Here is a 20,781-nt window from a genome sequence, read left to right on the forward strand (position 1 = left end):
CGGGAGGTGAAAGTTGCAGTGAGCCAAGATCGCACCACTGCACTCCAGCCTGGGCGACAAGAGCAAAACTGTCTTAAAAAAAAAACAAACCTTCTTTCCTGAGATCTGTTGTTTGCCTTACCCTGAAGCAATAGGGTTAAGTATTTGACCCAATTGAAGAATGCAAAAATCGGGAGGTGGGTCAGAGGCAGGAAGGTGGTTACCTGTCATTTCTTTTTTTTTTTTTTTTTTTTGAGATGGAGTCTCGCTCTGTTGCCCAGGCTGGAGTGCAGTGGTGCAATCTGAGCTCACTGCAACCTCCGCCTCCCGGATTCAAGCGATTCTCCTGCCTCAGCCCCCTGAGTAGCTGGGACTACAGGCATGCGCCACTGCGCCTGGCTAATTTTTGTATTTTTAGTAGAGACAGGGTTTCGCCACTTTGGTCAGGCTAGTCTTGAATTCCTGACCTCAGGTAATCCGCCTGCCTTGGCCTCCCGAAGTGCTGGAATTACAGGCGTGAGCCACTGTGCCCAGCTACCTGTCATTTCTAATATAGCCTGCAGGGGGAACCAAAGCCTGACTTTTTGTTTTTGTTTCTGTTTTTGTTTTTGCTTTCTATGGGAAATAGTGCTCTCCTGGGAGGTGGGTTTTCAAATCTCTGCTTGGACACATGAATTTGAGGGTTGTGCTCTCCACTAACCCAAGAATTCCCAGGCTGGGGAGGGTAGCTTGGCCCTCCGCTTGCTTCCCAGTTCATACAGATGGTCCTTTGCTCCCTCTGACTATTTCTCACCTTGTTCTAATGCCTGTTTCTCAATTATTTTGCCGAAGTTTCCTGGAGAATGAGGGTGAGGGGAGACCTGGAGAGGGAGACCTGGGTGTTGATTACTGTAGCACTAAGGCAAAACAGGATTCCTGCTGAATAGCCAAGTGCACATCAAAGGCACCTCCAACTCCAATGCCTCTTCCCGGTCCATGTCCTGCTCCACCCAACCTTCAATCAGGGAACACAAACAACAGTGAAGTTTGCCAAACGAATTCAAGTATCAGTGAGATGTTCTGGCCAGGGTACAGGAGGGATGAGTGAGGCAGAAACTATCAAAGAAAACTCATTTCCCCACACCCAAGAAGGAGCTGGATGACCCAGGTACAGATATAATTTTGAGATGGGAAAATTAAGGGATTTTAAAGAAATAGTTTCAGCCTCAACAAGAAGCTAGAGAATGTGGTGCTCAGTGAGGGGTTATCCTACTTGGAGGCCCAGCTGGTCTCCCAGGTTCAGCCAAACACGGAAATCTCAGATCCTCGGATGTCATGTGGGGTGGGGCAGGGAAGTCTCACATGTCTTCAGCCCTGCACAAGGCCAGGAGGGCTGACTGGCAATCCCCTTTCACAGCATCCTGCAGACAAGGGAATTCAGTGTTAGAAAGATCCACCACCACTATGGCCCAAATACTCTCTCCTCTCCTTTGGGCTGGTCCATCACAGTTCATCTGGAAGGGAAGGGTCCTCCCGGGAGCTCAGAGTCCTGCACTACATTAACCAAAGACTCCTGGGTTTTCTTTTCTTTTTTTTTTTTTTTTAAGACAGAGTCTCGCCCTGTCGCCCAGGCTGGAGTGCAGTGGCTCGATCTTGGCTCACTGCAACCTCTGCCTTCTGGGTTCAAGCGACTCTCCTGCCTCAGCCTCCTGAGTAGCTGGGATTACAGGTGCGCGCCACCATGCCTGGCTAATTTTTGTATTTTTAGTAGAGACGGGGTTTCACCATGTTGGTTAGGCTGGTCTCGAACTCCTGACCACGTGATCTGCCCGCCTCAGCCTCGCAAAGTGCTGGGATTACAGGCGTGAGCCCCTGCGCCTGGCTAACTACTGGGTTTTCTATGGGGCAAGAATATGCTCAGCTGTGTGCAGGGAGTGAGGGTGGAGGTGACGAGTGAAGGCCTGAGGCTCCAGGCTAAGAAGTAGCCAAGTTTCACCTGGAGAGAAGAGTAGAGGGACTTCCCAAATTTCTTCTTGAACTCAGCTCTGATACTCAGAAGGTCGGTCTCACATCGAGAGATAAGGATGCGAATCAGGACTTGGTAATTGGGCTCAGTTTCCTAGTAGGGGAAGAAAGAGATGGGGGGTAGTTAGTGAGAGTCTCACTGAGAGTAGGGGTTGAATGGCATGGAGGGTTATTGTAGGAAGGGGAGGCAAGGTGGGAGTCAAGGGATAAGAGTGTACATTGTACATTATCTCAGGAAGAAAGTTATCTTTGTCCATCCTCATGTAAGATGACACAGCAGGAAAGATCAGTCTCTGTGGGGGCAGCTTGAGTATTTATTTCCTTCCACATGTCTTTCCTGCCCCTACCGTTAGCCTAGAGCTGTGTACCTCCAGAATCTGGTGGTGAGCAGCTCCAAAGATAGGTACACCAGGAAGGCTAGAAAAGATTTGGTGCATATAAAGACTGCCAGCATGAAAACCAGGAAAACTGCTTTTAACTTTCAAGTTAGTGAATATCCAAGGAGGATATACCTGCCCTATCCCTAAACTGAACTGATGGGGCTCTGATAGGGATCAAGGTTGTGTGACTTCTGGTTCTGATTCCAACCCAATAGGGCCATCTCACAGCCCCATCTCTGCATATTAATTTCTCTGGTTGGACCCTTAGGCTGCAACATTGCTATCTTCCTCCTGTACATGCAACAGGCCTGTTTTTTGGCTAAAGAACGTAATGAAAGGTTCAGTTTAGAAATAACAGGCCAGGCACAGTGGCTCATGCCTGTAATCCCAGCACTTTGGGAGGACGAGGCGCATGGATCATCTGAGGTTAGGAGTTCGAGACCAGCCTGACCAAAATGGTGAAACCCTGTCTCTACTAAAAATACAAAAATAAGCCGGGCATGGTGGTGGGTGCCTGTAATCCCAGCTACTTGGGAGGCTGAGGCAGGAGAATTGCTTGAACCCAGGAGGCGGAGGTTGCAGTGAGCCAAGATTGCGCCACTGCACTCCAGCCTGGGCAAGAAGAGCAAAACTCCGTCTCAAAAAAAAAGAAAGAAAGAAAAAAGAAATAACAGGCCAGGTGTGGTGGCTCATGCCTGTAATCCCAGAATTTTGAGAGGCCAAGGCAAGCAGATCATTTATGGTCAGGAGTTCAAGACCAGCCTGGCCAACATGCTGAAACCCCGTCTCTATTAAAACTACAAAAATTAGCCAGGTGTGGTGGTGGGCGCCTATAATCCCAGATACTCAGGAGGGTGAGGTAGGAGAATTGCTTGAACCTGGGAGGCGGAGGTTGCAGTAAGCTGAGATCACGATCACACCACTGCACTCCAGCCTGGGACAGAGCGAGACTCCATCTCAAAAAAAAAAAAAAGAAAGAAAGAAAGAAAAGAAAAGAAATAACATAGGTACAAGTCATCAAAATCCTGAATTATAATTGATTATACTAAGTAATGTGTTGTTATGAGAGATTTCTAAATAAAAACTTTTAATTGTAAAATTCCTGTGTTTTTTTTTTCTGTGCACCAGTGTTGTCATCCATTCCTAATATCCTCATTTTCAGAGTTTCCTGAGTCACTTTACTCACAAGACTCTTCCCAGAACTGCCTACAACACATACTTAGGGCATCCCAACAGATCATAAACTCCTTTGACAAAACAAAAGAAAATGAAGTAAAACAGGATGCTCCAATTCATTTAGACTCATTACCTAATTGTCAGTGGACCTAATGTCCACTTCATTTTAACTTTTATGCATCATTAGTTTTGTATTGTCATAAAGATTGCCAATTGCTCCCCAGTATCCATTCTTCTCTTCTTCCAATGCTTGTTACTCTAAAGTTACAGAATTGAGCAAGAGTCACTCATTAACTGAATACTCTCATTGTTGTACAAGTATTCTTTTTTCTCGCTCTGTTGCCCAGAGTGGAATGCAGTGGCATGAATTCAGCTCACTGCAACCTCCCCCTCCCGGGTTCAAGCAAGTCTCCTGCCTCAGCCTCCCAAGCAGCTGGGACTACAGCGCGTGCCAAACGCCCAGCTAATTTTTTTATTTTTAGTACAGATGAGGTTTTACCATGTTGGCCAGGCTGGTCTCAAACTCCTGACCTCAAGTGATCTGCTCGCTTCAGCCTCCGAAAGTGCTGGGATTACAGGTGTGAGCCACCGCACCTAGCCTTAAATACACATACATATATTATATATATATATATATATTTTTTTAGATGGAGTCTCACTCTGTTACCCAGGCTGGGGTACAGTGGTGTGATTTCAGGTCACTGTAACCTCTGCCTCCCAGGTTCAAGCAATTCTCCTGTCTCAGCCTCCCAAGTAGCTGGAAATACAGGTGCACACCACCACACCTAGCTAATTTTTGTATATTTAGTAGAGACGGGGTTTCACCATGTTGGTCAGGCTGGTCTCGAACTCCTGACCTCGGGTGATTCACCTGCCTTGGCCTCCCAAAGTGCTGGGATTACAGGCATGAGCCACCATGCCTGGCCTAATTATAATACTTAATCATATACCTGGCATTGCATATAGCCCTAGGATCTTCACCAGGAACATTAATTTTTACTACAGATTGGTCGAAATTTGTCTTGAATCAGCCATTGCTGATTTTCTGAAGGTTGTTTTTCTGAATAAATATTCTTCACAATCTATGTTTTCATATATCTACATATCTCTCATAAAAGAATAATACAGGCTGGACACGGTGGCTCACGCCTGTAATCTCAGCACTTTGGAAGACTGAGGCTGGTGGATCACCTGAGGCCAGGAGTTCCAGACCAGCCTGGTCAACATGGTGAAACCCTGTCTCTACTAAAAATACAAAAATTAGCCGGGCATGGTGGCGGGCGCCTGTAATCTCAGCTACTCAGGAGGCTGAGGCAGGAGAATTGCTGGAACCCAGGAGGCAGAGGTTGCAGTGAGCCAAGATCGCGCCATTGCACTCCAGCCTGGGTGACAGAGCAAGCCTCCATCTTAAAAAAGAAAAAAAAAAGTTTGCCACCAGCCTGGCCAACATGGTGAAACCCTGTTTCTACTAAAAACAAAAAAATTAGCCGGATGTGGTGGCGGGCAACTATAGTTCCAGCTACTCGGGAGGGTGAGGCAGGAGAATTGCTTGAACCCGGGAGGTGGAGGTTGCAGTGAGCCGAGATCGTGCCACTGCACTCCAGCCTAGCGACACAGTGAGGCTCCATCTCAAAGGAAAAAAAAAAAAAAGGCCGGGCGCCTTGGCTCAGGCCTGTAATCCCAGCACTTTGGGAGGCTGAGGCGCGTGGATCACGAGGTTAGGAGTTAAGGACCAGCCTGACCAACATGGTGAAACTCTGTCTCTACTAAAAACACAAAAATTAGCCAGGCATGGTGGTGAGCGCCTGTAATCCCAGCTACTCGGGAGGCTGAGGCAGAAGAATCTCTTGAACTCGGGAGGCGGAGGTTGCAGTGAGCCGAGATCGCGCCACTGCACTCCAGCCTGGGTGACACAGCGAGACTCGATCTAAAAAAATAAAAATAAAAATAAAAAGAATAATACCGATGTATCATGATTTTTTCCTTTTTTATTTGTTTGTTTATTTATTTATTATTATTATGTTTTTTTTTAGAGATGGAGCGTCACTCTGTTGCCCAGGCTGGAGTGCAGTGGCGCGATCTTGGCTCACTCCAAGCTCCACTTCCTGGGTTCAAGCCATTCTCCTGCCTTAGCATCCAGAGTAGCTGGGACTACAGGCGCCCGCCACCATGCCCTGCTAATTTCTCTATTTTCAGTAGAGACAGGGTTTCACCTTGTTAGCCAGGATGGTCTCGATCTCCTGACCTCGTGATCCACCCGCCTCGGCCTCCCAAAGTGCTGGGATTACAGGCGTGAGCCACCGTGCCTGGCCGTTTATTTATTTTTTTTGAGGCAGGTCTCACTTTGTCGCCCAGACTGGAGTGCATTGGCGTCATCTCGGCTTACCGCAACCTCTGCCTCCCAGGCTCAAGAGATTCTCCTGCTTCAGCCTCCCAAGTAGCTGAGATTACAGGCGCTCACCACTACCCCCTGGCTAATTTTTGTATTTTTAGTAGAGATGGGGTTTCACCATGTTGGCCAGGCTGGTCTTGAACTCCTGGCCTCAAATAATCCACCCGCCTCGGCCTACCAAAGTCCTGGGATTACAGGCATGCGCCATAACGCCCAGCCTGAGTTTTTCCTTTTTAAAAACAATTCAGAATTAGCCAGATGTGGGGGCCCATGCCTGCAATCCCAGCTACTTAGGACACAGAGGCCAGAGAATCACTTGAACCCAGAAGGTGAAGGTTGCAGTGAGCTAAGATCATGCCACTGCACTCCAGCCTAGGCAACAGAGCCAGACTCTATCTCAAAAAAAAAAAAAAAAAAAAATTTCAGAAAAATGGGCCTATGTTATTTTCTGACTACCACTTCTTTTTTTTTTTTTTTTTTTTTGAGACAGAGTCTTGCTCTGTTACCCAGGCTGAAGTGCAGTGGAATAATCACAGCTCACTGTAACTTCCAATTCATGGGCTCAAGCAATCCTCCCATCACATCCTCCTACCACATCCTCCTGAGTAGTTGGGACTAGAGGAAGGTGCCACCATGCCTGGCTAATTTTCTTCTTATTTTTGTAGAGACGAGGTCTTGCTGTGTCGCCTAAGTTGGTCTTGAACTGCTGACCTCAAGCGATCCTCCCACCTTAGCCTCCCAAAGTGCTAGGATTACAGGCGTGAGCCACCATGCTTGGCCCCTGACTACTACTTCTAAGGTAAATCTTTCATCTACACTCAAGAGTGTGGGTCTTGTAATCCAAATACACTACAAAATCATCTACTGCTGGGATAGTTTGTATTTATGACAGGAATTTGGACAGATAAGTACAACTCTTCAAATGAATCTTAGTGTTGACTCATTATAATAATACAGGCTTTATTGGGCAAGTATAATAATCTACTGTCAAGATAGAAATCTCTAGATGACAGAACAATTGCTTATATTTACTAACTTTTGAGCAATCATCAACATGGCATGATGGCTTCTCAACCAGTCTACAGAAAGCTATTCCATCTGCCAAAATGATAACTACTTTTTTAGTCTGACTGTGTCACCCAGGCTGGAGTGCAGTGGCAAGATCTCAGTTCACTACAACCTCCGCCTCCCAGGTTCAAGCAATTCTCCTGCCTCAGACTCCCAAGTAGCTGGGATTACAGGTGCCTGCCACCACGCCTGGCTAATTTTTGTATTTTTAGTAGAGACAGGGTTTCACCACGTTGGCCAGGCTGGTCTCGAACTCCTGACCTCAAGTGATCCATCCACCTTGGCCTCCCAAAGTGCTGGGATTATAGGCGTGAGCCACTGTGCCCTTCCTGAACTTTTTATTTATAGATTTTGGGGGACAGTTCTAATAGGAGACCTAATTCAATCAACAGAATGATTGGATTCTATTGGTGGAACCACTCAAGCCACAGTCAGCAGTTTAAGTATGGATAATATGGGCTGGGCACAGTGGCTCACGCCTGTAATCCTAGCACTTCGGGAGGCCGAGATGGGTTGATGACCTGAGGTCAGGAGTTTGAGACCAGCCTGACCAACATGGTGAAACCACATCTGCTAAAAATACAAAAACTTAGGATAATGTGGTGGCGGGCACCTGTAATCCCAGCTATTTAGGAGGCTGAGGCAGGAGAATCACTTGAATCCAGGAGGCGGAGGTTGCCATGAGCCGAGACTGTGCCACTGCACTCCAGCCTCCAGCCTGGGCAACAAGAGCCAAACTCCATCTCAAAAAAAAAAAAAAAAAAAAAGTATGGATAATGTGGAACAAAATCTGACCAGTGTGGAGAAAGAGGGCCTTGGGTGCTAAGAGCACTTATGGTATAGCTGACAAGGAGTGGACACAGGATGGTCAATATCTTACATCGTGAAGTGTTGTGTAGGGAGACTGTATAACTTACTAGCTACGTGACCTCAAGCAAGGTACTTAACTTTTCTGGGCTTCAGTTTTTTCATCTATAAGATACGGATGGATATGGTTGTGAGGATTAATCAAAATATGTGTGTCCTGCTCAGGATAGGCTGTGGCACACAATCAGCACCTGCAAAATGCCAGCCCTTGTCATTATTCTTGCTAGTGTTATCACCATCACTCTGGCAACAACTAAGCCTGCACAAGGCACTGTCTTACAGAGCAGATTCATATCTCTATTTGGCCACCTAGACATTAACAAGGCCAAAATGTTAGTTTCAGGGCCCCTGGGAGCCAACTAAGTTAGTTCTCACCACAGCTCATTCCTCCACCCCTGTGTAAACCCTGGTGTGTAAGCCCTGGGGAGAGCGGCTTGAGGTTTAGACGGTGTATATAGGATGGTTACATTAGCAGCAAGCTGAGACTTCCTCTCTCCTCCCCAGTTTCTGTTCTGGGGAGGGAAAGGAGTGCCCCTCTCACCTGGAGGGCTTGATGAAGTTTGTCAGCAAAGTACAGTGGTGTGTTCTTGATCACCGAAGCTGGAAACAAAGATGGAAGGATGGAGGTTCACAACTAGGGCCACAATCTCCCATCCCAAGAGAGACTTACTTCACAAATCCTGAGCAGGCCCCTACCTAGGCCGAGCAGAGCCACCTGGGTATCTCCATGGAAACGGTTCTGGACAGCCTCCTCCAGCTCTTGCCCAGTGCTCCGCTGGTACTGATCAAACACTTGTGTGTGTAGGAGGCAGTTAAAAAGATGGATGGGGGATTAATTATCTCTGGAAAGGATGGGCCCTCCCCCCATCTTCCTCAGCCCAAACTCATCATTAGAGCAAGCTAGGGGGACAAGAAGGCTTGTGTGTACCTCGGATGAGGTGTTCAGGATTTCGCTGGGTGAAGACTGGGACCCATGTTTCCTCTCTGCTAGGTCCTTCTGCCCGCTGCAGGGCCTAGGAGGGAGGAATGAGTCAGGGAGGAGTGAATCAGGATCATTGGTTGGGGCCTAGGGAGCCATGGGTATGACGTTCCAGAATCTATCATCATCATGATGGAAATGGGATTGAGGGTGGAAAAGGATTTTTTTTTTTTTTTGAGAAGGACTCTCATTCTGTCACCCAGGCTGGAGTGCATGGGGTGATCCCAGCTCACCGCAACCTCTGCCTCCCAGGTTCAAGCGATTCTCCAGGCTCAGCCTCCTGAGTAGCTGGGATTACAGGCACTCACCATCATGCCCTAATTTTTGTATTTTTAGTAGAGACGGGGTTTCACCATGTTGGCTAGGCTGGTTTCGAACTCCTGACCTCAAGTGATCCACCTGCCTTGGCCTCCCAAATTGTTGGGATTATAGGTGTGAGCCACCACAACCAGCCAGAAAGTTTATTTTAACCCGTAAACTAGGTTTGTGTGTGTGCATGTGTGTGTGTGTGTGTGTGTGTGAGAGAGAGAGAGAGAGATGGGGTCTCTGTCACCCAGGCTGGAGTGCAGTGGTATGACCAGGGCTTACCTCAGCCTCAACTTCCCAGGCTCAAGCGATCCTCCCATCTCAGCCTCCTAGCTAGCTGGAACTACAGGTGCAGCTAATTTTTAAAAATATTTTGTGGAGACAGAGTCTCACTATGTTGCCTAGGCGGGTCTTGGACTCCTGGGCTCAAGTGATCCTCCTGTTTCAGCCTCCCAAAGTGCTGGGATTACAGGTATAAGCCACCATGCCTGGCCTACTAGTTGTTTTTATTTATGTTTTTTATTTTATGTTTTTTATTTTTTAAGAAAGAAATAGGGCTAAGAGAGGGCTCTGCCCTTATAGCCTCACAGCTCTATTCACTGATTTGGAAAAATCCTGGTACCCGAGGATTAAATAATCCCCAAAAGGTCTGAGGAGGCTTTCTGCCCCCAAACACTCATGAGAGGAGAATATGAGAGGAGTTGATGAGCTCAGGAGTCAGAGGCTAGATGAGTGAAAAGGCTTCAGCTATGATGCTACCTGACACCCCTGCCCCTACCACATAACTGAGAACTCCCTCTCCAAGGCAGGGACGGGTTTGCGGGACAAATGGGCATGTAGGTCACCGGCTCTAAGATATGGTGGAGGAAGGCATCTTACGGGCATGGTGGCTGTGCACACTCCTAAACCCCCTGCTCACCTGGACATCTTGTTCTGTCAGATTATAGTCAATGATTCCAGAGTAGCTGTCACGGCCCCCCTAGGAGGAGAAACTGTTCTTAGAGGGCTCTTTGAAGGGTACCTTTTTATCTCCAGACCAACAAGTGAAGCCTGGTCTCCCCTAAAGCCCTCTCTTGTCCATTACAGGACAGCAATGCTCCCTGCTCCAGCATGTCTCCTTGCCTAGTGAACGTGACTCCCTTCCTCGCAGGTCAGTCCTCCTCACCTTGGCCAGGGCCAAGAGCAGGTCCTGCAAGATGCCACTGGTCTCAGACGTGATGTCATCCACAGCCTCCACCTGGAAATCTGGGGTGGGGTGAGGAGCTCTCTGAATGCTCCTGAGTTTTCCTAGTGTAGATATCCCCAGGACCTGCCAAATGCCTGACCCGCTATGCCCTGCCAGCCCTGCTAGCCCCTGCTTGGAGTAGCTTGATGGCTGCTAGTTCCCAGGATGTAAGGCACAAGTACCATCACGGCCACTCTAAAAACATCTCTAAGTTGTGAGGTGTTCAGTGGCTTCATCACCAAGCACCAACCTGCTGGGCAGGAGACAACCATTATTAGAGTTGGGGCCAGGCAATGAAGAAGAGCTAGGGAAACCCGTATTATAACACAAGATGGCTAGGACCTAGCACCCTCATTGGAGGTAAGGAAAAATGATATGAGAGGTGGGATATGAGGAAGGAAAAGAGCAGGAAAGGGAGAAAAGGAAAGAGACAAGAGAAACAGATGCAAGAAGGAAGGAAGGTAGGAGAGGGATTAAGAACATAGGCCACGGCCAGGGCAGTTGCTCATGCCTGTAATCGCAGCACTTTCAGAGGCTGAGGCAGGAGATGGCTTGAGCCCAGAAGTTCCAGACCAGCCTGGACAACACAGCGAAACCCCATCTCTACAAAAAATACAAAATTTAGCTGGGCATGGTGGTGGCACACCTGTAGTCCCAGCTACTTAGGAGGCTGAGGTGGGAGGATTGATTGAGTCCAGGAGGGTCAAGGCTGCAGTGAGCCATGATCACATCACTGCACAGCCTAGGCTACAGGGCAAGACCTTGTCTCAAAAGAAGAACATAGGCCAAGATTAGACATCAAAGGAAAATTGGGGAAAGCAAGAAAAAGAGGTGGGGGTGAGGGGAAGGGGTGGTAAGATGAGGATGGGAAAAAGCCACAAATTAGTGGGTGAGACACTTGTAGCCAAGCAAGGCCAGCCATCAGGGGCATAAAAGGCGACACCCATGACTCAGAGGGCAGATTCCCACCTTTCCCTCAGGCTGCAGCACAGCTGGGTTCAGCTTGGAATGTGGTGTGATGGCAGGGATGGCAAGGGGCTGGGAAGGTGACATGAGTACCTTTGGGACTGTCACTTTGGAATCTGCCTTGGAGCTCCAGATTAAGATGGTTAATCATTGCTTCTCTCTATTTGTGTGTGTGTGTGTGTGTGTGTGTGTGTGAGAGAGAGAGAGAGAGAGAGACATGCTCTCACTCCTGTCACCCAGGCTGGTGTGCAGTGGCAGTGGCACGATCTCAGCTCACTGCAGCCTCAACTTCCCAAGCTGGGGTGATCCTCCCACCTCAAACTCCTGAGGAGCTGAGACCACAGGCACACACCACCATGACCAGCTGGTTTTTTGAATTTTTAGCACAGATGGGGTTTTCCTGTGTTGCCTGTGACTGGTCTTGAACTCCTGGGCTCAAGCGACACGCCCACCTCAGCCTCCCAAAGTGTTGGGATGACAGGCATGAGTCACCGTGCCTGGCCTGCTTCTCTTTTCTTAATGATCACATCTGGCTCTCTCCCCTGAGAGACTGAGGCACTGGTGGGGGCAAGAGGAAAGACCCCAAGGGAATAGAACTTAGGCAGCCAGGTTGCCAGATAGCTCACCTATGGGGAGTACAGGAGAGGAGCGGACAGTCCTACAGCCCCTTCTCCAGCACCTGGGACCCCTCCCTCTATATTCTTACTGTGTTTGTAGACTGCCAGGCACTCCTGCAGCTGGGGTGGGGTTCGAGTGGCAAGAATTTCAATGGCCACATCCACAGCAGAATCTGAGGCCTACAAGAAATTGGGAGTCTACTCTCAGACTGGCCGTGTCATTAGGATGGCAGACAGAGGGGCAGATGCTGGCTGCTTCTCCTTCTAAGGAACAATATGGGACGACAAGAGGGGGACTCTCGTCTTGCAAAAGCAAGGCTGACAGCCTTCTCCCTTCCCCAGACACCCCAGCAAGTCTCCCCTCCTGCTACCTTCAGAGCTGTCCTCAATTCCTGGGCGTCAAACTGGGCTGCGGGCTGCAGCAGAGCCATCACGATCCTCTCCAGGTTGCCAGAAAGTGCTGCCTGTAGAGACTTCATCAGGTCCTACAATAAATGGTATAAATGGTCCCCACAGCAGAGGGATGGGGGTGAGGGGAAGGGCCCCAGAAGTGGGGGGAGGTTTGGGAAGATTTGGCTGGTTTTCATCTCAGGCCCTGTTTAGCCAGGAAGCAGGAGCTGGCCTCAGTGGCTGTTGCTGTCTCTCGAGTCCTCCAGGGGGTTTCTCACCCCAGTCCACTGCTGTGGGAGGTCAGCATGGCCTCACCTGTTGGGTGCGCTCCTGGAAGTTTCGTGAGATGAGCTGCCTTTGCTCTCTGCTCCGGTTGGTCAGCACGTCCACAATGGCACTGCGGTCCACGCCTGAACCGAGATGAGGGCTGTGCTATGAGCAGGGTCTTTACATAGTGGGATGCTCCTACTCCTTGGAGGAGGGAAGGCGCTCCAGGAGAGGGCTAGGAAGGAAAGGAGCAGGGGCTATATCACCCCCACTTCCATTTTATCTCAAAAGAAGTTGCAAATAAAATGTCAAAACAGCATGCAAATCTGACCCAGACCAAGGCAAAGGTGGCCTGGTGTGGTGGTTAAAAAAAAATATGACTTGGGGGGATCCGCTGACCTAGATGAGAATACCACCTCTGTCATGAGCTGAGTGACCTTGGGCAAGCCTGTTAATCTCCCTGAGCCCCAGTTTCCTCCTCTGGAAAATGGAAATAATAAGCCTTGCCTCACAGGGGTGTTGTGAGAACGGGTTTGACACACCTACTGTGGTGCCTGACATACAAGAATGAAGGCGTTCCACAAACATTTCTCCAGGATCACTAGTTCCTTCTTCCTGGCTCCTCCTTGGTCTACAGATTGGCTCTAAAAGGCAGTCTCAAGTGCCTGGGGAAAGGGGCTCACCTTGGCCAGTAATGGCCCTCAGTAGCCTCTGCACATCCTTGTCCACGCTGAAGTTCAGGAAGGTCCTGAGGGTGCCCAGGGTCCCCCACGCTGCAGTCTGCGGGAGCACAGGGTGGTCGGCAAGGGCCATGGCCAGGCTGCCTACCCCTCCTCAGCATAACCTCAGGAACTGTCCTCCACTTTCCTGCCTCCTGTCCTCTCACAGCCCGAGCTGAGATACTAAAAGTGATCTCTAAAATCCCAACAGCCCCTACCTTGCTGGCCAGGCCCAGGTGGCTGAGGATCTCCTGGGTGAGGGACGGTGCCATCTTCCCGCCAGTCACAGACATGGTGCTACTGGCTGCCCTGGGGAAGGAAACAGGAGCCCACAGAGCTGAATTTCCTGGCCCTTCAGGGACTCCTTATGACCCCCCCAAGACCCTGGAGCCTGGGTTCCAGTCGCCTGTTCCTTTCCTTGCTGCAGAAAAAAAGATCAACTTGCTTAGGCTTGGAGCCAGAAATGGAGCTGAAATGGTGAGGTAAGAGGGGAGCCCCCACCTTCCCCACCTTCCCCACCTCTTTCCGCTCCTTTAGGAAGTGGGGATTGATGCAGGATGCTCCTGGACCAGGCGCCAACCCTCCCTGGTGCCAGGGTCAGCCCTGAGGCTCCTCAGGCCTTGGTCCACGGTAGATGCCTCCCTTCTGAGGTCTATGGCCCTCCTTCCCGGGCCTGGCTGGGATCTCCTGGGGCAGTGCAGGGGAGCTGAGGTGAGGTGGCAGGATTAACCACGCAGAGTGGGAGACAACTCGAAATAGCATCTTCCCCCACCTGCAGCCCCAGCTGACAAGCAACCCTCAATTCCTGCCTATACAGCTGCCTACCTGCTCGGCTGCCTTTCACCCTAGGAGCCACAGGCCAGAATCTCTAGGTCAGCAGGTGCAATCTCTTAGCTGATATGAGCAAGAGTTCTTGCAAGTACATGGATGCCTGGACAGAAAGGAGGCACTCTCATGTTGGAAAAGGAAAACTCATTTCTCCCTCCCCCAAGCAATCAACAAGGCCTCCTGGCATGGGGCCGTGGGCCCAGTACTTACTCAGAGGTGCCAGAGGTGAGGTGGGTGTCGTTGTTGTGGCCTGGTAGCTTGCCTGTGTGAGCACCGGCTCCAGCGTGGCCTGGTAGAGGAAAGCGGGGGTGTGTGCAGCCTAGGCTGAACAGCCAGTCAGATGACCTCTCTTAGGGACCAACCCAGCAGTTGTCTGACTCTGGCCCCTCCCAGACGTGGGAGAGGACCGGGCTGTACAGAGTCCCACATGCAGACACCTTCCTGCCCAGCATCTCTTCTCCCAGGAACTGGGCCTCAATCCATGTGATTGAACTCCACTCAGCCTCTCAGCGGCTCAGCCTCAAACACAGGAGGCTTTTATGCACTGCCTTCCCTGTGGGTCCAGGTGGGACCACAGAGGCCTAGTCTCAAAGTCCAGCTTCTGACCTGGCTCTGACTCTGGCTCCAGCTCCCTGGGGGGCAGGTCAGACAGCCTGCAGGCTGATTTCAAGGCTGATAGGGAAAAACCTGTTGGGGCACATACCAGCAGGGCACCCCAGCCTGCACCCCAGAGGGGGTCCCAGCCCAGAAACTCCCTTGACTGCTGCCTTACTAGAGCCAGCTGGCCTAGGTGGAGAGTGCCCAGGGATTGTTTATATCTGTGGAGAAGGAAGGGCACAAGTATTTGGGAGTGGAAGCTGATGAACAGAGTCAAGAGAGAAAAATGCAAAGGGTGTTACCTTCAGAGGGAAGCTCTATGCTCCCAAAAGGCAACAGGGAGATGGGGGAGGCTCCCTCGCCTGGTTTCTTAGATTGCTTCTGTTGCCTGTTGGCAGCCTGGGCCCTGTGGCTGTTTTAGCTGCAGGTGATGCAACCCCAGCAGCTGGACTTGAGGCTGTCTCTGCACAGAGCAGCAGATGAACAGCCCTGCGGAGCCCCTGCCCCGCCATGCAGCAGCTGCTCCAGCCTCACAGCTGGCTCCCTCAGGTCTAAACACAGCCTCTTTCCTGCCTGCCTGGAGAGCCTGGGTAGGCGCGGGGCACAGAAGTGAGAGCCCTGCCTCCACTCACTCCTCTGCCTCTCTCCCAACTCAGGAAGGCCTTCACTGGGATTCCTACATCCCTGGAGGAGGGACCTGCAGTGGCCCCACCACACTAAGTAGACCATGCCGGAGGACACGCCATGAAAGGATATTTCTGTGGCGGTAATCACTGCTCCTCACTTTTCTCTCCTGTTAAAGTGGAAAACATGCACCTGTGTCAGAACTGGAGAATGAGGGTTCAATACCCGGCTCTGCCACCTATGTTCTGTAAGCTTTGCTAGTCCTTTCAGCTCTCTAAACGGGAGGATTGAGAGAGACGGAGGCTGTGGGACATGCTGGGGCCTCCGAGGACAGGTTTCCTGGGATGATTAAATGAAGTAATGTGTCCACTAAAGAACTTATCCATGTAACCAAACACCACCTTGACCCCAAAAACTATTGAACTAATAAACATAAATGAATAAATAAATAAATAAATAAATAAATAAATAAGGTAATGTGGCCAGGCACGGTGGCTCACGCCTGTAATCCCAGCACTTTGTGAGGCCAAGGCGGGTGGATCACGAGGCAGGAGATCGAGACCAGCCTTGGCTAACACAGTGAAACCCCGTCTCTACTAAAAATACAAAAAATTAGCCAGGTGTGGTGGCGCACGCCTGTAATCCCAGCTACTCGGGAGGCTGAGGCAGGAGAATCGCTTGAACCTGGGAGGCAGACGTTGCAGTGAGCTGAGATGGCGCCACTGCACTCCAGCCTGGGTGACACAGTGAGACTCCATCTCAAAAAAAAAAAAAAGTGATCTGTGTAATTGCATGTGGCAGAGAAAAGTGCCCTGTAAAGTAGGGGTATTAGATTAAATAAATGAATATACAGGACATTAGAATTTCATGTAAATGAGGAATCATCTGTTGGTACAAGTATGACCCAAATATTTCATTAAATATACTAACATTTTGTTTTTTTGAGGCGGATTCTCACTCTGTTGCCCAGGCTGGAGTGCAGTGGCATTAATTTGGCTCACTGCAAGCTCCGCCTCCCTGGTTCAAGCGATTCTCCTGCCTCCGCCTCCCAAGTAGCTGGGATTATAGGCGCCTGCCATCATGCCTAGCTAATTTTTTGTATTTTTAGTAGAGATAGGGTTTCACCATGTTGGCCAGGCTGGTCTCGAACTCCTGACCTCGTGATCCGCCTGCCTTGGACTCCCAAAGTGTTGGGATTACAGGCGTGAGCCACCGCCTGTAATTATTATTTTTTGTTTATCTGAAATTATAGTTTAACAGTGTTTCCTGTATTTCACCTGACAACCCCAAAATGGAACTCAGTCTCAGCACGGTGGCTAAAAGCAAAGCTTCTGGAGCCAGACTTCTCAGAGTCAGGATTCTCGTCTTCTGTGTGACCTTGGGCAACTATTCTGTGCTCAGTTTCCTCATCATCAACAGACACGTAATAGTGTTTATGTTATAGGTTGTTGTAAGAATTAAATAAATACAGTGCATATAAAGCACTTAGAAGAGTTCTGGGCACAGCGCCGTTAAGTAGAAATGTCACAATGTTATCTAATATATAACAATAAGTATTGTTATATGGTAACTGTTACTGTTGTTATTACTTACCTCCTTAAGAATTCCGATCTTGGCTCGCTTCTGAAACTTTTCTTGCCAATCCCCAAAATGGCCACAAGAGGACGCCAGCAGCCACTGAGAGTCTCGAGCCCCCTAGTGGCCCCTTGAGGTCTCTGGCTCCAGCCCCACGTATCAACGGGCTGCTCAGCCCACTTGGGAAGTGCAGCCTCCTGAGGACGCCAGGTTCCTGGGTGGAATTGGTATGCAGGTAGCATCAGGGGAAGAGCCTCAGGTAGATACCTACTCAGGGGTCCCGCTGAGGCTGACCTCAGACACATGCAGGAGACTGGGTGACCGCAGTTAGGCTGGGTAAACACGGCACTGCAGCTCCGCAGCCGGGGTCCCCCTGGCCCTCGGCTTTCTGTACCCTTCAAAGTTTCTTCTGGCTACCTGCCCAGCAGATTTAGGGGGAACTGAAGGAAGCGTGAGGCCTCCTGTTTCCTCACACCAAATCTCTCCAAGGGACTCCTGGCCGGCCTGCCAGGCTGAACTCAGAATTTGGAGAAGACCAACAGAGGCTCAGTCACACGGCAGAAGCGAAGTCCTTGCCTGTGAGGAGTGTGTGTGTGATGCGTCCACAGTCGCTGCATTGAAACCTGCTACCAACTCATTCCTCTCCCTAGGTTTTGTTTTGTTCAACTTCAGGGCCGGATTGCAGTTGTTTACAAATGTACTGATCACCTTCCTTCCCCATGTTGTACATTTTAGAATTGCAGAGTTGGAGGAAATCTTAGAGAGGATCTAATCTACCACCTTTTCTTTTCTTTTTTTGAGACGGAGTCTCACTCTGTCGCCCAGGTTAGAGTGCAATGGCGCGATCTCGGCTCATTGCAACCTCCGACTCCCTGGTTCAAGTGATTCTCCTGCCTCAGCCTCCTGAGTAGCTGGGATTACAGGCATGCACCGCCATGCCCAGCTAATTTTTGTATTTTTAGTAGAGATGGGGTTTCACCATGTTGGCCAGGCTGGTCTTGAACTCCTGACCTTGTGATCCGCCCGCCTCGGCCTCCGAAAGTGTTGGGATTACAGGCGTGAGCCACTGCGCCCAGCCTCTAATCTACTACCTTTTCATTACTGACTCAAGGAGTCTGAGTGACTTCCCAAGGCCATGGAGTTGGAACTAGCATCCATGTTTCTCAGCTGCCTCTCAGTGTTTTCTTCATCCCTCAATGCAGGCGAGGCAGATTTGGGCTCCCTCTCAGTGGAATACAGGGGAAAGGCAGCCACGTACACCGCCTCCACTGTTCATGCATGTCCACCTCTTCAGCCTCCAAGTCCCACATTGCTTTTATTTATTTATTTATTTATTGAGACCGAGTCTTACTCTGTCACCCAGCCTGGAGTGCAGTGGTGTGATCTCAGCTCACTGTAACCTCCGCCTCCCAGGTTCAAGTGATTCTCCTTCCTCAGCCTCCCAAGTAGCTGGGATTACAGGCACCCACCACCACACCCAGTTAATTTTTGTATTTTTAGTAGAGACGGGGTTTCACCATGTTGGCCAGGCTGGTCCCAAACTCTTGACCTCAGGTGATTCGCCCACCTCGGCCTCCCAAAGTGCTGGAATTATAGGCATGAGCCACTACACCCAGTCTTTTATTTATTTTTGAGATGGAGTCTCACTCTGCTACCAGGCTGGAGGGCAGTGGCATGATCTCGGCTCACTGCAACCTCACCCTCCTAGGTTCAAGCAATTCTCCTGCCTCAGCCTCTAAAGTAGCTGGGGCTACAGGCATGTGCCACCATGCCTAGCTAAATTTTGTATTTTTAGTAGAGATGAGGTTTCACCATGTTGGGCAGGCTGGTCTTGAACTCCTGACCACAGGTGATCCACCCACCTCGGCCTCCCAAAATGTTGGGATTACAGGCATGAGCCACCACGCCTGGTCCCTACATTGCTTTTCTGCAAATACTTTCCATTGCCTGATTTCGGAATACATAGAAACTCCTCTTGGCTATTTTACCTTTCTTTTAGGAAATGTTTCCTCCCCGAAACTCCTGGCCCCTGAATCTCTATCAGGTACTAGCTAGGCTCTGCTTCTTACCCAAATAGGCTTCAGTGTTAACACTGAAAAAACCACCTGACCTGAAAAAACCTACCTTCCACATTTGGGCTCCATGTATGCTTGCCCATCCACAAAGCCTGCCCAGATATCTAAACTCAGGGCTGAAGGCCTGGAGATGGCCTGTCCTCTCCTTGGGACACCTCAGCAGCCCATACAGAGGAAGTGAGTCACTGCAAGGCAGGCAGCACTTGGGGCACTGTGGGCGTGGCCATGCCAGCCTGCGTGTTGGGGGGATGGGTTGGAAGGGTGGTGATCACAGTCTCCAGTCCAGCCAAGGCAAGTGGTGTGTGTGCTCCCCAAGTGTGTTGACAGAGCTGGTCGCACCATCCCAATGCTAGCTGAGGCCCAGTTTCCCCTTCTCCATCCACCTTCTCTTTTGTCTCCTGGGGGAGGAATATATACCCTCTTATCTTTATTTCTCAGGCCCTGTTTATCCAACTTCTGCCCCAGAACTTCCCCTCCCCACTGCTATCTTAAAAAAAAGAAAAAAAAAAGTTAACCAGTCTTCAGTTCTCCCGAGGAAGCATTTAAAAAGTCTGGTGGGGACTACAGGAAAGCCTGGCACTTAAGAAAACCACAAGAAAGGGATTCAGAACTAAAAGAAGGAAGATGAATAGGACGGAGGTGTGGAGAGTATTAGACAGAGACCCGAAGGTGAGCTGCGGCCCAAAGAGCCCTGGAACTATGCTGGAAAAAAGGTGTGTAGGTGTGTAGCAGATAAGGACTCTGGGGAGAGCACTGAAGAAAGGAAGAGGGAACTTTGGAATTAGAAGGCTGAAGGAGGAGAGTTCCAAGGGGGTAGAAAGAGACAATTGGGATGCAAGGTGGCTCACGCTTGTAATCCCAGCACTTTGAAAGTCCAAGGTGGGTGGATGGTTTGAGCTCAGGAGTTCAGGACCAGCGTGAGCGACATGGTGAAATCTCGTGTCTCTACCAAAAATACAAAAATTAGCTGGGTGTGGTGGCGCCGCCTGTGGTCCTTGCTACTTGGGAGGCTGAGGTGGAAGATAGCTTAAGCCTGGAAGGTCGAGGCTGCAGTGACAGAGTGAGATCTCCTCTCCAAAGGAAAAAAAAAAAGGAAAGGAAAGAGACAATGGAAGATATGCTAATAAGGGAGGGAGGAGAAAACACAGCTGGAGGGGTTGCTGGAAACTGGGAGATCAGGCAGGCCTGGGGCTTAGAAAAGCCTGGGGAAGCCCTGGGAGCTGGTTAGGGGCCACCATTCTCATCTTCCCCCTGGTGTGCCAGGGCTGCGGGTCTCCCTGAAAAGAGAGGCAGAACAAACAGTTGGGTCGGACAGCCTCTACCTCCTTACCCTCCAGAAAGGGCCTGAGATGAGGAATGGGCCCTCCAACTGGATTAGTGGGGGTTGCACTCCTTCCTACGAGGACTTGACCAGATAAACGGGGAAACAAGCTACTGTCAGAGGCTCTGATTGCGACAGCATAAAAAAGGCAACACTTCACCTAGGTGAGAAATTTGACAAAAGTACCTCTCCATGGGGTAAGCTGCAGCTCTCCCTGTATAGGAGCCCTCAAATACATCTTAGTCACCACTCATTCACGTTAGGAGTTAAGACCAGCTTTCTAGGAAAACCATGTTGCATCTTCCAACAGTAATTACTTCCGAAACAGTAATTTTACCACACGACTCAAGGGGAAAACTTTTTTTTTTTTTTTAATTTATAAAGGAGATGGTGGTCTCGCTATGTTGACCAGGCTGGTCTTGAACT

The 20,781-nt window shown here is 49.9% G+C and overlaps 1 protein-coding gene across 2 annotated transcripts; it reads right to left on the reverse strand.

Moving 5' to 3' along the window:
- Positions 1–1,114: 1,114 nt before the first annotated feature.
- Positions 1,115–19,195, reverse strand: ANXA9 (annexin A9). Of its 2 annotated transcripts, XM_054553157.2 has the most exons (16): positions 19,084–19,195; positions 16,978–17,173; positions 14,374–14,452; positions 14,161–14,266; positions 13,554–13,644; positions 13,300–13,396; positions 12,665–12,759; positions 12,331–12,444; positions 12,049–12,139; positions 10,317–10,396; positions 10,071–10,130; positions 8,795–8,879; positions 8,563–8,658; positions 8,408–8,466; positions 1,955–2,077; positions 1,115–1,379 (listed from the first exon to the last, which is right to left on the reverse strand). In XM_054553157.2, the coding sequence occupies exons 5-16, from the start codon at positions 13,626–13,628 to the stop codon at positions 1,317–1,319; spliced, it is 1,038 nt and encodes a 345-aa protein (XP_054409132.1). In that variant the 5' UTR covers positions 13,629–13,644; positions 14,161–14,266; positions 14,374–14,452; positions 16,978–17,173; positions 19,084–19,195; the 3' UTR covers positions 1,115–1,316. The 2 variants fall into 2 exon arrangements, with proteins under 2 accessions (XP_054409132.1, XP_063573762.1); XM_063717692.1 differs by lacking the exons at positions 14,161–14,266; positions 16,978–17,173; positions 19,084–19,195 and having other exon boundaries at positions 14,374–14,473.
- Between the last annotated feature and the right edge of the window lie 1,586 nt (positions 19,196–20,781).

Source organism: Pongo abelii, chromosome 1 (assembly GCF_028885655.2).
Source record: "Pongo abelii isolate AG06213 chromosome 1, NHGRI_mPonAbe1-v2.0_pri, whole genome shotgun sequence".
Classification (NCBI taxonomy): Eukaryota; Metazoa; Chordata; class Mammalia; order Primates; family Hominidae; genus Pongo; species Pongo abelii.

What these genes read in the sequence shown, in the direction of transcription:
- ANXA9 (XM_054553157.2), bottom strand. Translation starts at nt 13,628, where the DNA reads ATGTCTGTGACTGGCGGGAAGATGGCACCGTCCCTCACCCAGGAGATC. An exon ending in ACCTGGGCCTGGCCAGCAAG is followed by an intron (nt 13,397 to 13,553) that starts GTAGGGGCTGTT and finishes GTGCTCCCGCAG; the next exon opens with ACTGCAGCGTGGGGGACCCT. An exon ending in TGACAGAACAAGATGTCCAG is followed by an intron (nt 8,880 to 10,070) that starts GTGAGCAGGGGG and finishes CCTCCCTCCTAG; the next exon opens with GCCCTGCAGCGGGCAGAAGG.